Source organism: Caretta caretta, chromosome 6 (genome assembly GCF_965140235.1).
Source record: "Caretta caretta isolate rCarCar2 chromosome 6, rCarCar1.hap1, whole genome shotgun sequence".
In the NCBI taxonomy this organism is placed as follows: Eukaryota; Metazoa; Chordata; order Testudines; family Cheloniidae; genus Caretta; species Caretta caretta.
Window position 1 is genome coordinate 11,863,482 of NC_134211.1, and position 16,108 is coordinate 11,879,589.

Genomic DNA, 16,108 nt, shown 5'->3' on the forward strand with positions numbered 1-16,108 from the left:
TACAGACCCTGGACTTCAGAAAAGCAGACTTTGACTCCCTCAGGGAACTGATGGGCAGGATCCCCTGGGAGAATAACATGAGGGGGAAAGGAGTCCAGGAGAGCTAGCTGTATTTTAAAGAATCCTTATTGAGTTACAGGGACAAACCATCCCGATGTGTAGAAAGAATAGTAAATATGGCAGGTGACCAGCTTGGCTTAACAGTGAAATCCTTGCTGATCTTAAACACAAAAAAGAAGCTTACAAGAAGTGGAAGATTGGACAAGTGACCAGGGAAGAGTATAAAGATATTGCTCGGGCATGCAGGAGTGAAATCAGGAAGGCCAAATCACACCTGGAGTTGCAGCTAGCAAGAGATGTTAAGAGTAACAAGAAGGATTTCTTCAGGTATGTTAGCAACAAGAAGAAAGTCAAGGAAAGTGTGGGTCCCTTACTGAATGAGGGAGGCAACCTAGTGACAGAGGATGTGGAAAAAGCTAATGTACTCAATGCTTTTTTGCCTCTGTCTTCACGAACAAGGTCAGCTCCCAGATTACTGCACTGGGCAGCACAGCATGGGGAGAAGGTGACCAGCCCTCTGTGGAGAAAGAAACGGTTCGGGACTATTTAGAAAAGCTGGACGAGCACAAGTCCATGGGGCCGGATGTTCTGCATCCAAGAGTGCTAAAGGAGTTGGCGGCTGTGACTGCAGAGCCATTGGCCATTATCTTTGAAAACTCATGGCAATCGGGGGAAGTCCCGGACGACTGGAAAAAGGCTAATGTAGTGCCCATCTTTAAAAAAGGGGAAGGAGGAGGATCCTGGGAACTATAGGCCAGTCAGCCTCACCTCAGTCCCTAGAAAAATCATGGAGCAGGTCCTTAAGGAATCAATTCTGAAGCACTGAGAGGAGAGGAAAGTGATAAGGAACAGTCAGCATGGATTCACCAAGGGCAAGTCATGCCTGACTAATCTAATTGCCTTCTATGACGAGATAACTGGCTCTGGGGATGAGGGAAAAGCGATGGACGTGTTGTTCCTTGACTTGAGCAAAGCTTTTGACACGGTCTCCCACAGTATTCTTGCCAGCAAGTTCAAGAAGTATGGATTGGATGAATGGACTATAAGGTGGATAGAAAGTTGGCTAGATTGTCGGGCTCAACGGGTAGTGATCAATGGCTCCATGTCTAGTTGGCAGCCGGTATCAAGTGGAGTGCCCCAAGGGTCAGTCCTCGGGCCGGTTTTGTTCAATATCTTCATAAATGATCTGGAGGATGGCGTGGATTGCACTCTCAGCAAGTTTGCAGATGACACTAAACTGGGAGGAGAGGTAGATATGCTGGACGGTAGAGATAGGATACAGAGGGCCCTAGACAAATTAGAGGATTGGGCCAAAAGAAATCTGATGAGGTTCAACAAGGCCAAGTGCAGAGTCCTGCTCCTAGGATGGAAGAATCCCATGCACCGCTACAGACCAGGGACCGAATGGCTAGGCAGCAGTTCTGCAGAAAAGGACCTAGGGGTTACAGTGGACGAGAAGCTGGATATGAGTCAACAGTGTGCCCTTGTTGACAAGAAGGCCAATGGCATTTTAGGATGTATAAGTAGGGGCATTGCCAACAGATCAAGGGACGTGATTGTTCCCCTCTATTCGACATTGGTGAGGCCTCATCTGGAGTACTGTGTCCAGTTTTGGGCCCCACACTACAAGAAAAATTGGAAAGAGTCCAGCGGAGGGCAACAAAAATCATTAGAGGACTGGAACACATGACTTATGAGGAGAGGCTGAGGGAACTGGGATTGTTTAGTCTGCAGAAGAGAAGAATGAGGGGGGATTTGATAGCTGCTTTCAACTACCTGAAAGGGGGTTCCAAAGAAGATGGATCTAGACTGTTTTCAGTGGTAGCCGATGACAGAACAAGGAGTAATGGTCTCAAGTTGCAGCGGGGAAGGTTTAGGTTGGATATTAGGAAAAACTTTTTCACTACAAGGGTGGTGAAACACTGGAATGTGTTACCTCGGGAGGTGGTGGGATCTCCTTCCTTAGAAGTTTTTAAGGTCAGGCTTGACAAAGCCCTGGCTGGGATGATTTAGTTGGGGATCGGTCCTGCTTTGAGCAGGAGGTTGGACTAGATGACCTCCTAAGGTCCCTTCCAACCCTGATATTCTATGATTCTATGCATGCAGACTGCTCCTGCCTGCCTGGCACCCTACAGGAAGGAGCTGCATGCCCCAGAGGGAACTCTACGGGGGGTGGGGGGGTTGAGAAGAGCCATGCGCTCTATGATGCTAAGCCCTGAATGATGGTGCTTTTAGCTATGCAGTTCCCCAATCACTAAACAATTCTACAGCGGACATCTAAGTCTCTCACAAAGCCAGCAGGCTCCCCTGAATGCAGCTCCCCCAGGTGAGTGCCTCAATAAGCAGGATGCTGGTGGCCACGCTGAACACCGAGGGCAGGTCTGGATTTAAAGCAGAGGACCAGGGACCTGCCGTAGCGAAGCAGACACTCACATGAGGACATCTACTTCCCAGAACAGCTAAGCAGGCCCGGGACCAAGGAGCTGGCTCAGATCTCCCTGTGCAGATGGGACAGACTTACCTGGGGGCTGGGGAACTGCAGAGAACACGGCTGACGTTCTTACAGCAGCCATTGGTGAAGGGGTTCACGCCACCCCGGAATTTACCCGTAACCTGTGAGACACAGAGAACCATTCAGGGGAGCCAGTATAGAGATGCAGGGAGGGGAGGCCAGCCACTGCTCTCCCACCACCCTCCAAACACCTGTAGCCTGCAGAGTGCATACCTGTTCATTGGTAGTGCGTCCCCTGGCTACCAGCACCACATGGAATCCCGTAAGGCCAGCTACAGGAATGAAGAACAAACCAGCCACGCACATCACAGCCATGCTGCCAGCAGAGTCAAGGGACCAACCACAGTGCTGTTCTCATATACACTCCCTGCTCCAAGCCCCACTGCTCCTCCTGCCCCGACTGGGAATGCTTTTCTCCTGGCACCCCCATGCAACTGGGAGACATCCCTTCCCCAGCCTGCAATGCTCATCTCCCGGCACCCCCATGCCCATGGGAGACACCCCCTCGCCTGGTCTGGGCTGCTGTTTTAGGCAGGATTTCACTGCACCGTGGGGATGGGAGGAGGATACGTGACGGCCATGCGGATCCCAGAGAGCTCTTCCACCTGGTAGAGGACATAGAGCAGGCCAAAGCCGAAGACGCCCATGATGTGCACGGTAAGCGAGAGCAGGAAGAGGAAGAAGTAACGGTAGTTGCGCCGCCCAATGCAGTTGTTCACCCAGGGGCAGTGATGGTCAAACTCCTGCCAGTTACAAGGGAAGGTGAGAAAACAGTCAGAGGCTTCCATTCAACAGCACAGGGCTACAGGCACTAGCTAAGCTGTACCATGGGGCAAGCAGAACACAGGCTTCCCTGCCCTGCAGGGAGAGCGGAGCACAGGACTGCCCTGCCACCCCACTGCACAGCTCCTCCCCCCACAGGGAGAGTGGAGCACAGGACTGCCCTGCTACCCCACCTCACAGCTCCTCCCCCCACAGGGACAGCGGAGCACAGGACTGCCCTGCCACCCCACCGCACAGCTCCTCCCCCCACAGGGACAGCGGAGCACAGGACTGCCCTGCCACCCCACCACACAGCTCCTCCCCCCACAGGGACAGCGGAGCACAGGACTGCCCTGCCACCCCACCGCACAGCTCCTCCCCCCACAGGGAGAGCGGAGCACAGGACTGCCCTGCCACCCCACCGCACAGCTCCTCCCCCCACAGGGAGAGCGGAGCACAGGATTGCTATTCCACCCCACCCCTTTCCATGGCTCCTCACCCTCCAGGAAGAGCACAGAGCAGGACCATCTACCTGGGATCAGAGCGTAGGACCCTCACTGTCTGAGCTTCTCACCCTCGTGGTGATCAGAGCACAAGACTCTCCCACCCACCTGCCACAGGGAAGCAGAGCACAATATGCCCTTGTCCTCTAGGGGTCTTCACCCCATAAGCCATAGGGCAAATAGAGTACAACACAGACAGATGCACCCTCCATGTCCTGCAGCCAAGCACAGCACAGGACGACCACTGGCATGAAGAGCTGTGCAATACACAGGGTGCTGCGGGTGCAGTAGCTCAGATCACTGCAGTCCAGCCTGTACCCTGCCCTGCCGGTGGTTCCTTACCTCCACACAGTTGTCACAGACGCTGCAGTGGGAGCAGCGCGGGGGCCGGTAGAAGCGGCATGTCGCACACCATTTCATGCGCACCTGGATGCCCTTGATCTCCACTGTCTTGTAGAGTGGGGCTCTGAAGTCATCCTCCTTGTCCTCATCTTCCTCGGCTAAGGGAGAGGAAATACCCAGCAGAGCAATAAGTCAGAGCACTGGGAAGTCACAGAGCAAACCCGGCTGCTACCTGCCCCCAAAAGTTGGGAGAGCTTCTGAGAACCCCAGTCTTTGCTGTCCTGATGCTGTTGCGCTGGACACCTAAGCCACCCCCTAACAGGAAAATCCCCAAATCTGCATTCTGAGCAGGCATGGGGGCCGTCTAGAGGGCCCCAAATATTGAACCATCTATCGGGAGGTTCTCCTAGGCCTGGGTCTCTCAGATGTCTGCTGCCCATGGGAGGTTCAGGGACCTGATCCAGGAATACAGGATTTCTATCTGTTTTGGTCATTGGTCCATCTGATCCAGAATGCTGGCTCCTACAGCGACCAATACCAGTGATGACAGAAAAAGGAAAACTCTCACAATGCATGTCCCAGCACAATACCACATGACCAGGGCAAAGAGGTTCTTTCCTCAGCCCTGTGGTCAGCCTTATGCCCTGAAGCTGGAGATCTGGGGTATCAGCCCGGTCCCGTCATCAGGAGAGCATGGAAAGAGTTGGCTCCTGACAAGACACTTCCTGGGCTGCACTGAGGCGGGAACAGCTCTCACCTCGTGGGAATATACCCGGGTCCATGAAGGTGGCCATGCTGAAGTTGGCCAGCACAAAGAGGAAGACAACAGCATTGTAGATGGGGATGATCGGGGAGATGTACAGGCTGAGCCCCGGGCACCTGCACACAGACACAAGAGATGAGACAATGCAAAACCACCTCGACTCATGACTTAATTGGACTCTAGATAGGACGTCCCCAGCCCTTCCCACCAGCACCTCCCCAATTTAGTCTAATAACTGCATTCTGCAACCCCAAGAGAAGCCCTTCAGACTCATCTATCCAAGGAGGGACTCCGGGCAATGCTGTTTGGAGCTGAGAACTGGAAAGGGGTGAGGATAGAGTCCTGCCCTCAACCCTGTGTCTGAAGGCAGCAAGAGTAGTGTTTAATATCCTTTCCCCGTACGGCAGCAGTTGGGCAGAGGACAGAGTGAGGGGATGGACGTGCTGGGCACTGGACAAACCGTCCCTGCTGTGCTTTGCAGTGTCCCAAAATGGAAGTCCACATTCTACCCCCGATAGGTGGGTCATATTTCCCACTGGGCAAACACTGGAGCAGGGGATTCACACTCCCCAGGGGAGCTTAGGAACCATATTGCACAGGAGTCAAAGAATTCCCAACACACAGCCATTAACCCTTCTCTCCCACAACAGGCCACTCCCCTTGGTTCTCTCCAGAAGAGCCAGCGAGGACAACAGTGCACTTGGAAACTTGCCTGCAGCCTTCTCAGCAGGGCTGGGGTATGCCAAATAGATAAGCAGCACTAGGAGACTAGTGTACACAGAACTGATTGGGTCCCTCTTCTGGGACAGAAGGGGCACTTGGGCCCTCCAGCAGAAACAATGCCCAACAGGACTGGCCAGTCTTCTGGGCCACAGGTCCCCTGGCTAGATCCTAACCTTGTTCCACTGGGCACCAGCTCTTGCTTGAGTTGGCTGGTATAGAAACTCATGCCCATAACCTCTCCCTACTCTCCTGAGAGTAGCTGGCTTTGAAATGCAGCACATACTCTCCACACTCTGAACAGCAGTTGCTGGGCATGGGGAACCCAGAGAGTCCAGGAAGGGAAGTGATTAGCAGTGGGCACATAAGGGAAACATTCTGCTGGGCCCCTCTGACCAGCTTGGAAAATCCACTGGAAGGGGAGAGTGAAAAACAGTCCTCCCCTTCCACCCCATCACAAATGTCCCCTCCAAATTCAGCCATGTTGGAGGATGAGATGGTCATCCCCCAGCATGCAAATGATGGTTCCATCTTGCTGTGTGGGACCTCACCATGCCCTGAGTCTGTACTCAGGGAAGGATGGCCCAGCGGTTTGGGCTCCAGCCTAAGACTTAGGAGAGGTGGGTTCAATTCCCTGCTCTGCTACAGACTCCCTGTGTAACCTTGTGAAAGTTATATGGCCTCTCTGTACCTTAGTTCCCCATCTGTACAATGGGGATAATAGCACTGCCCTGCCTGAGACACTACAAGAATAGGGCCCACAAAAGTACCTAAGACAGATGGAGCCCTGGACAAACCAAAAGCAGGACTGACTCAACTTATTAAGGCAAACTAGACAGCGAGGGAAAGAAACAGGACAAGCCAGTGTGACCAACAGCTCCACACACAGAGAGCTTGCAAGAAAAAAACATGTCCCCGCCACCACATGTGCAGGGAGACCAGGTTACAGGGGGGAAAGCAGCTACTTAGCAGAAAGAACCCAAGGAGAATGTCCAAGTGAAAAAGACAGCCGTATGTCTGAATACTGGGACAGTCAGTTAAAGCTCCCAAACAGCCCTAACTCTGCCTTGTGCCTATTGTACTGGGATGTGGGGGATCAAAGAAGTTAATTGTCTGCTCCCCAGAGTCCTCAGGGGGACAAAGGAAAGTCACGAACATCTAGGCTGTACAGGAGGAAAAAGGTCTCTAGCTGTAGCAAGGAGAATGGAATCAGAGTGGACATCTGGGAAGGGCCCACCTTTTTCTTCTGTGATTATACAGCACCCAGCACAATGGTGCTCTGGTCCATGGCTGGGGCTACTAGGTGCTACCAAAATACTCCTAATAAATAATGTACAGTGCTTAGTTCATTCGTGCTCTTGTCCCTGTCCAGGGCCCTTATGTGCTACTGTAATACAAATAATAAAATCTAGCTCGGTCATGGATGGTGGGTCTGAGATCCACAATGACTAATACTCTGATATTGCTAAGTCTGGTTGGTTGGAGGTCAAAATAGGGCAGATAGTGATAAGGGAGTTCCAACCTTATTTACAGAATCCCCACCACGATACCCAGACCCACTGGAATAAACCAAACCCCATACAGCAAAGGGCTCCTACAAACCTTGAGGTGCATCTCAGTGCTGCAGGCCAGGATGTAGGTGGACTGGCAGAGCTGATGAGGGTGGGGCAGGACTGAAAGAGCAGGAGCCAGCCTGAGGTGCACTGGCAAAGCAGAGGCATGACTGGAAAAGCAGGAGTCACTACAGAGTAGGATTGCATACTGCGGAGCAAGTGATGTTACCGGTGTGACATCCCTTAGAAACATGCCACCACCCACCCTCCAGCTCCGGAAAACTCATATGGTGTGGGAGGGCGAGATGTGCCACGGGGGAGACAGGGCTCAGGTGCCCCTCATTCTATATAGAGCTCCCCCAGGGATAGCTCAGTGGTTTGAGCATTGGCCTGCTAAACCCAGGGTTGTGAGTTCAATCCTTGAGGGGGCCATTTAGGGATGTGGGGCAAAAATTGGGGATTGGTCCTGCTTTGAGCAGGGGGTTGGACTAGATGACCTCCTGAGGTCCCTTCCAAGCCTGATATTTTATGATTCTATGATTCACCCCCACACACTGCTGGGTGTTTGGCTGGCTGGCTAACAGCTCCTCCAGAATCACAGGACGGTTTGGAGGGATGCTGAGAGTGTGTCAGAAATGGTACACACTGGTAGGGGAATCACCGTTCCTCCTCCCTTGGAGGAGCTTGGGCTCAGGAGACAGTGGGCTTCCCCCTTGAAGGCGCCGGTGTAATACCCTAATCTGCTTTGCGGCTGGGAGTTTAATCCCACAGATCTAGGGCAGCATCTGTCCCTCTCCCCCCCAACTCAGAGCAGTCTGCAATACATACAGAGTGATTTAGGCAGCAGGAGCACAGAGACAGATGAGAGCGCATGGCCGGCTGTACAGGATGACATATGGCATGACTGGGGTAATCCATGGCAGCCTCAGAGTCTGGGGCAGCAGTTGTGGGGCACACACTAGATTGGGCAGTGATGGCCTGCCCCACTGCTCATTGTTCCACTTCCAGCCCCTCCTCCACTGCCAAACACTGTCATTTAACATTCCCTTTAAGGGACAGCTAGGACAGAAAAGCCCACTTTAAACCATCCTCTCACATGCAGGTTGGTGGGAGCACAGACAATCTCCAGTGGAGGGCAGGAGTGGGGCGGCAGCAGCAGCAGCCGCCGCACATGCTATACAAACCCTGGCTCTGGGCCTGTTAACCAAAACCAAAGTATGAGATGGCACAGGGGAAAGAGTATGTTCAAATGCCAACATCAACAGACTAGGCCTAGCAAGAGGCAAGCAGTCCAGTGATGCCGGGGGGAAAAGACTAGATGGCAGGCTGGGGGAAAGAGGGGGGGACTCAGGGAACTGGACACAGTCTGTCTGCTCTAGGGCATCAGTTCCAATCCAGTCTAAGCTTCAGGGGACTCTCTGGCACAAAATCGTCACAGATGGGGTTGTGGAGGAGCGATTCCAATCCAGCCCCAGACCAACAGGGGGAGTGAAGGGGATATTGGGCTGTGGAGCTTGTCTCCTCCAGAGCAGCAGTTTCAATCCCACCTCAGGTTCATATCCCACTTTTGTTTCCCATCATGCTGCTGAAGCAGTGATGCAGTCAGAACCATCACGGCCATTTGTACTGCTTGTGCAAAGGGAACTGGGGAGGGCCTTGGTACATTTCTCAATGGACATATGTTCCCATCCCAAAGTCACCAGCATTTACTTAATCCTCCTCATTAGTAGTCTCAGCAGAGAGACTATGGCTGGACTGGCCACAGACTGAAGAGTCTCTCATCACCCCAGGGCTAGAGTTAGACACTGCTGGGGGAAGCAGGCCCTGCTGCTGCCTATGCTGTCCCTGCACACCCACTCTGTTAGTGGTGCCTGTTCTGGGAGTACCTGGCAGGGCAGGGAGCTGCCAGCAGGTAGAGTGTGGCCTGGATGGACTGGAAGGAAGAAGAGCCATGTGCAGAGAGGCAAGGGAGAGGTAAACAGTATGTCCCTGTCCTGGAAGCCAAGGGAGGAGCTGCTGCACACACCTGCCCTGGCATGCAGCTTTAAGCAGTGGGAGAGAGATGAAAGAAGGGCAGGGAGGCAGAGGAAGATAAGGGTGTGGGGAGAAAGGAGAGATGGCTAGAGAGCAGGCAGGCGCTTGTGGCCCCACCCAGCTGGAGGAGGCGTTGGGACAGGCTTGCTCATTTCCCATCTGATAATTAACCCAATTAATTCCCCTCACTCTCTCCTGGCAGGCCATGGGAAGGGAGCCTGCATCCAGGTCAGTGTCCCTCCCCATATACTCTGCCACCAAACAGGCTCTCACTTTCACACACCCCCAGGTTGGCCTGGGTGGGGAAAATGGCGACTACCACTGACTGAACAGGCAGAAGCCTTCCAGCCCTTTGCCTCTGAAAAGGTGAGAGGCTCCAAAGCTGCTATAGCTGAAGTGGGACACCCACTGAGAAGGAGAACCAGACAGCAACTTTGGCTAGTGCAACTGCAATGCATGGGGAGGGACTAGGGGTTGAGTGCACAGGACTGTGGGTCAGGACCTACGTTCCCTCAAAGCAGCGCAGACCTGCCGGGGCTGCAAGAGGCGCCCCTCCCCCAGCCCCAACACGGACATGCCCCAGACTTCCCGCAGCTGGGGGAGAGGAGCCCCTCTCTTGGCCCAGGCCTGCCAAAGCTGCTGCAGCTAAGGAGAGGTGCCTCTCCCCCCGCCCTGAGCTGCTGCAGCAAGAGAGGGCTGGGGGGAGTCCTCTCTCTCCCCACCACAGCCCCAGGGCAGCCTGCACCCCCAAACTGCTCATCCACAGCCCCACCCCAGAGTCCACACCCCAAACCCCTCATCCCCAGCCCAACCTCAGAGCCCACGCCCCAAACCCCTCATCCCCGGCCCCATCCCAGAGCCCATGCCTCCTCTACCCCAACCCTCTGCCCCAGGCCAGAGCCCCCCCCTGAACCCCCTCCCCCACCAGAGCCCTCATCCCCCCCACCCCAACATGCTGCCCCAGCTCTGAGCCCCCTCCCACACCGTGAACTCCACATCCCCGGCCCCACCACATGAATTTTGTTATGTGCACCAATATGAAGGTGATGGGTCACACATCAGCTCCATATTGGTGCACATAACAAAATTAATTCTGCACATGGACAAAAAAAATTAGAGGGAACACTGGTCAGGACTCCTGGGCAGCTGGAGTTGTAAACAAAAGGAAGTGCTGGAACAGAACACACAACAATGGGAGGTGCGGGGGGGGAGCCAGAAGTAAGATGGGGCAGAGGAGGACTTGGGGGAAGCATGGGGAGACTCCCCCAAGAGCATGTCCCATCCTACCCCATAACCTGTGCTCAGCTCCTTCTCCTCACAAGGGTATGCGCTATCTGGGTGGCCCTGCTACCTGGCTCCCAACATTGCTGAGCTCCCAGCAGCTCCAGTCCCTTGCGCTCCCTTGCCTGGTCCTAGCTCCAGCATCCCTGGCTCCCTCACTGCTGACCCACCACCAAGCAACCCCCATCCAGGCACAGCACCTGCTGGCTCAAAGGATGCTCTGCGACCCAGGAGAGAAAGGAGCCGCCTGGACCAGGATTAGCAGAAGTACTGGAACGCCATTCCAGCTCCTAAAAAAGGTGCTGAAACAGTGTACTGGAGCATTCTGGCATGGCTTGAGCCCTGCTCCTGGGTGCTGTCCCACACTCTGCCACAGACCTGCTAAGTGATCTTCGGCAAATCACCTTCCTTCTGGGTTTCCCCGTCAGTCTCACACACAGGGAGGTGGGGGCAGGGAGAAGGCTAAATCCACTAATACTCTCAAAGTTCTTGGTGGCAGAGGTGCTACAGATGGCATTTTCTGCTCCAACAAGCCCCTCTTGCAATGAGCCATAACCTAGGTTCCTTTCTACCTGAACAGCCGTTAGCCACAGAAAGCTAAGTACTGCCCATCATGCACAAGTCAGAGACTGGGAACGATGTACTACGCAGGCTGTGTGAAGTGAAACTGAGGCAGCCTGGAGTGTCACGACCCCGCCCCTAGCAGGTTCATTCCATGCCTGACTAGCAGCATCAGGCTTGGTTTGCGTGTGACTGTGCCGCGAGCGCCCAAGCAGCCTTACACCATCACTGACTCCAGGTTTTAGTAATATTATACTAGTACCAGAAAGGAACCAAAAGTGTGTGGGGTAGAAGGGGTGGCTTTCAATCCTTTCCATTCCTGGCAGGGGGATTCCCTACACAGTGATTCAGAATGGCACACGAAGCTGCACTCCAGAAGCCAGCCAGGCGGCACCCTGCATGGGAAAAGCCTTGCAAGGAGCAGGTAGACAAGGAGCAACACAACCACGCTTTTGAAGGACACCCTTCCTGGGGTGGCTAAAAATCCTCTTCTGCCACAGCTCAGATCACATCAACCCTCAAATCCTCCCTAACTCCCCCCTCACTGTCTTTCCCTTCAAAGCTCTGCACTGCTCAGCCCCTGCCCAAGCCACCTTCCTTCCTCACTGCTTCCAAGCTGCCCCTTATGCTTGGAGCTATTTCCTGGGCACCTAATCACCACCCCTTTTGTTTGGACAAATTCCTCCTTAAACCTTGCATCTTTCAGTGTCAATCCACTCTCAAAAGCGACCTTCATCTCATTGGCACCCTGGGCATCTGGCCATTCTTCCTCCTCTCCTATGCTATACCTAGAACCGTCTCCTCTCTCCCTTGCAATGCCAACAAAGCAAGTAACCAGTCTTCCAGCAGGCAGATGTACTGTTCCTGAGTGGAATGAATGGCAGAACCCCACACTGAGCATTCCAGTACAGAGGGGAAATTCGAACCCAAGCAAGGAGGAAAGTGGACTCCCTCCCCTGGACATTTCAGGAGGAAAGAGTCAAGTTTCTAAGAGACAGTGATGAACACTCAAGAACGAGCTGGGTGAGAAAACAAAAGCAGCCTGACTTCAGCCCCAGTAGCGATCCCAGTGCATCAGAATCAATGACAGTTCTGACGGAACAAGTCTCCAACTGCAAAGGGAGCAGAGGGATTAACTCCAGCAGTTACTCTGATTGGGGTCTGGAGTGCCCATAACAAGCACTTTAGTGGGGAATCTTTTTATTCTATTCCAAAATAGTTTTAGGTGTTCAGAGCCTCCATAACACATTCTTCTCCATGTAGTTCATAGAAAACTAAAGTGATTGCATAGCACCAGCTCCCCAGTCTCCCCTATCTGTCCTGGGGAAACGCACCCATATCAGGTCTAGTTATAGCCCACCAGGAAGGCAAGCTGCCAAACCAAGACCATTTGGTACACAGTGAACTTTATACCCAGAACGGCAGGCCAGGGATTCAAAGCCATTGCAGTCTGGGATTTCAGAGCAGGAGTTTAGGATCTGAGCCAAAGCTCAGAGATACCCAGATTCCACAAGGAAAAAAAAAATCCTCTTCCAGATCTGTAGTATCCACACTCCAGGGGACTAGTGTTCCTGACTCCAGCCACAGCAAGACCTGTAATTCCAGCTCCCAAGCACAACAGCAGCCACAGCACACTAGTGACACAAGTCACACCTCCAGGTCACCCACGGGCAGTGGAAGCCATGCTCAGGGCACTAATGGCAGCATTCACATGCTCAGCCTTTATGTTGTGGAACCTACACACCAGTGTGCTAGTACCAGGATTCACATTACCAGCCTCTAAGTGCTCTGGGTGTGTGGAATCCACTCTTCCAGGAAATGTGAAGCCTGACACTAGTGCACTTTGATGTGTAGTTCCTACCAGCTAATTGTTTCAGCCTTCACTCTCCAAGCAAAGAAAGATTCGCATACCAGGTACTAGTGCCAGGATTCCCACACTCAGCTTCCCAGCACAGTGAGATTTCCTCAAGGGCAACAGTGCCAGGATCCACCCTCCAAGCACCAGAGATAAGGAAGTTCTAGGCAGGTACCATTTGCTCCTCGCAGAGCAGAGGCCCAGGCTGATGCTGGAAGGAAGCCTCATTATTTGAAGACAGACAGGGCAATGCATTCCTGCCTTTCATGCTCCTAGGTAGACTGGACTTCCCACACTGAATCACAACATGCCAAGGGAGAGGCAGCAAGGACAGTGAATGTTTCCATGCTCCTTTAGCCTACACCAAACCACGGGAGGTGGGGCTCTCCACATAGCGGCCTCAGTGACCATCGGAATCCCAGGGAACTGAGGTTTGCTCTTATGTTTAGAGAGAAATCAACTGATTTCCAGAGGAGCTGTTGAGGCTTGTCTTTCTACTGTAGATAACAACAGAGTGCTTGAAAACTCAATAGTTCCAGCCCACCAGGCAAACTGAGTCATACCTTGGGAGCTAAGGCATAGATGGTTTCTCTGCTAGTCACACTGGGAGAAGCCAGTTACTCAATAGACCGTGCTTTTTAATGCAGCCTGATCTTCCTCTCTCCCCAGAGACAGCAGTTACAGCACAGGCTCAATCCCACCCCCAAAACCCCCTCCTCTTCCTCTTCTAGTGGCTATTTCACTTCCTCCTGGGAGACAATTACTCCACAGGAAACAACCCCCCACGTTTGACTCCGGTGCTGCATTCTGACCTTTCCCTCTGTATGGTTAAGAGCAGATGCGGCTGGCATTATCACATTCACCAGGCTGAACTGTGATGGCGCTGAACTGTGATATCCTGGCCTTTCCAGTTTCTCTCTATACTCTCATTGCAAATAACCCTCCAGCTCCATGTGATTGGTTGCATTTTGTCATGACTGCAAGGGGTGCAATCCAGCTAGGACTCTCTGCTCAGATTCCCTGTGACAGGCCCACTGGAAGGCCTGATACCACAGCCCACCCCAATTCCAACCCAAGTCCAGGCAAATCTGATCACTGTGTCCCTACTCCACACTTCCTGCTTTACTTTCACTATTGCCCACCCACCCCCATGGGGCAGGAGTAAGCTCCCATTTCCTCCTCTGAAAAGGGAAGTTAGGTTTCCATGGCCCATTCATTCCTTGGATTCTCAGCTGAGATTGACAAATGGAAAAATCAATGTCAGCAGTTTTTGTGATATGGACTCATGTGACTGTCAGAGACTGAGCCTTCTCTGTAATCAGGAAAGCTCAAAGAAATCAAGAGAGATCAGTGTGACCATAAATCTCAGCACCTTCAAAACAAAATAAAAGATCCACTATAAAACAACCCAGAATAATGCCACCAAAATGCCTCCAATAAACCAAGTGAAAAGAAGAGATGTGCATGTTCACTTTAACAAACATGTAAGGAACTCAAGTATCATAGGAATAGGTTCATTGTAAAGAAAGAGACAACAAGAACACGGGCTGATAGCCACCCCTGCAACCCACACACTCTTCAACTCATTTCAAATAGGAACCAAATGGCTGTGAGCAGATGAATTTCCATCACTACTGATCTGGTACAGGTTTGGCTGGGGCCCCAAAGGCAGGAGAGAGAATCCATACCCTAGTCACCATCCCCCTGACTGAAATGGAGCTGCAGCCATCAGTGCAAAAGACTATATTCCATTTCATATCTCCTGAGATAGTGCTTTTCAAGGTACCTGACTTTCCAATGCTTTCAAACTACAAGTACTATACAGCAAGCTGAAAATTCAAACCCATCCTTGCATTTGGATGGTGCCTTTCTGGCTGCAGAATGCCCATAAGGAAAAGGATTGGGGTGACTGAAGGAGGACGGGGAATGAGGGGTTAGCAGCCACTGGCTGCTTTTTTTGGTACAGACTAAAACAGAGGTGGCCAAACTACAGCCCGTGAGCCACATTCGGCCCGCAGGACCATCCTGCCTGGCCCTTGAGCTCCCAGCCAGGGAGGTTAGCCCCCAGCCCCTCCCCTCCCCCCTCCTCTGCAGCCTCAGCTCTGAGCAATGGGGCTGTGAGCTCCTGCCGGGCAGTGTGGCAGGCTCTGTCTGGGCAGCGCTGCTGCAAGTCCTGCTGTTCTGAGCAGCCTGGTAAGGGGTGGGGAGGTTGGATAAGGGGCAGGGGGTTCCAGGTGGGGGGGGGGCAGTCAGGGGACAGGGATGGGGCAGAGGATGGGGGGGGGGTTGGAGAGGAGAACAGACGGGGTTGGATAGGCGTGGGAGTCCCGGGGGGCCTGTCAGGGGGCAGAGGTGTGGACAGGGGTGGGGGCAGTCAGGGGACAGGGGGGGTTGGATGGGGGGGTTGGTTAGGGGCGGGGGGTCCCGGGAAGGGATGGTCAGGGGACAAGGAGCAGGTGGGGTTGGATGGGTCGGAGGTTCTGAGGGGGGCAGTCAGGGGGCAGGAAGTGGGAGGGGGCAGATGGGGGGGTTATGCTGTTTTGGGAGGCACAGCCTTCCCTACCCGGCCCTCCACACAGTTTCAGAACCCCGATGTGGCCCTCAGGCCAAAAAGTTTGCTCACCCCTGGACTAAAACATAAGAGATGGCAGCTTGTTTGGGGAAGTGGGAAATTGTGCTGCAACTTAACTGGCTTAATCAGGGAGCTGGAAAGAGGGCAGCTAGGAATTTGGGGAGGAATTTGAGCAAAGGGACAAATAGCAGCTGTACATTAAGAAACCTCTGTGAAAGGTGAGATTATATAGATGGCCAAATTGTCTTCAAAGGGGAAAGACAGCGAAAACTAGATTTACTGAAACTCAGGGGAGCAGGCCTGGAAGGGTGTGAAGGCAGTGGGGAGAGAAATGGACCCAAAGGGCTTTCTCTGTCCTAAATGATATGAAATGTTCAGGAGAAAACCGCAATACAAATTCACAGCTTCTTCCTCCTTGAATGGGGGACATAGCCCACTTCGTTCTTTATTCTCATTCAAGCCAATGCTGTTTTCTCAGCTTTGTCCCAACAGTGGCCGACGGCCCTAATTAGTTTAAACCATATTATGTGACTTGATACCTCTGCTAACTAAGTCCATACATTAAAATGGACTTCTTGACTTAGGCACGT

General features: G+C 53.0%; 1 protein-coding gene across 2 annotated transcripts in view; it reads right to left on the reverse strand.

Moving 5' to 3' along the window:
* The window catches only part of ZDHHC5 (zDHHC palmitoyltransferase 5), a 41,972-nt gene that overhangs the window by 6,967 nt on the left and 18,897 nt on the right, over window positions 1-16,108 (reverse strand). Inside the window, exons 3-7 of one of the 2 annotated variants that reach the window (XM_048852879.2) lie at window positions 4,937-5,058; window positions 4,180-4,337; window positions 3,143-3,315; window positions 2,786-2,888; window positions 2,582-2,673 (exon numbers count right to left, since the gene is read on the reverse strand). In XM_048852879.2, the coding sequence (XP_048708836.1) occupies window positions 2,582-2,673; window positions 2,786-2,888; window positions 3,143-3,315; window positions 4,180-4,337; window positions 4,937-5,058 (648 nt within the window). The remainder of the gene's footprint in view (window positions 1-2,581; window positions 2,674-2,785; window positions 2,889-3,142; window positions 3,316-4,179; window positions 4,338-4,936; window positions 5,059-16,108) is intronic. The other variant, XM_048852880.2, reaches the window with a different exon arrangement.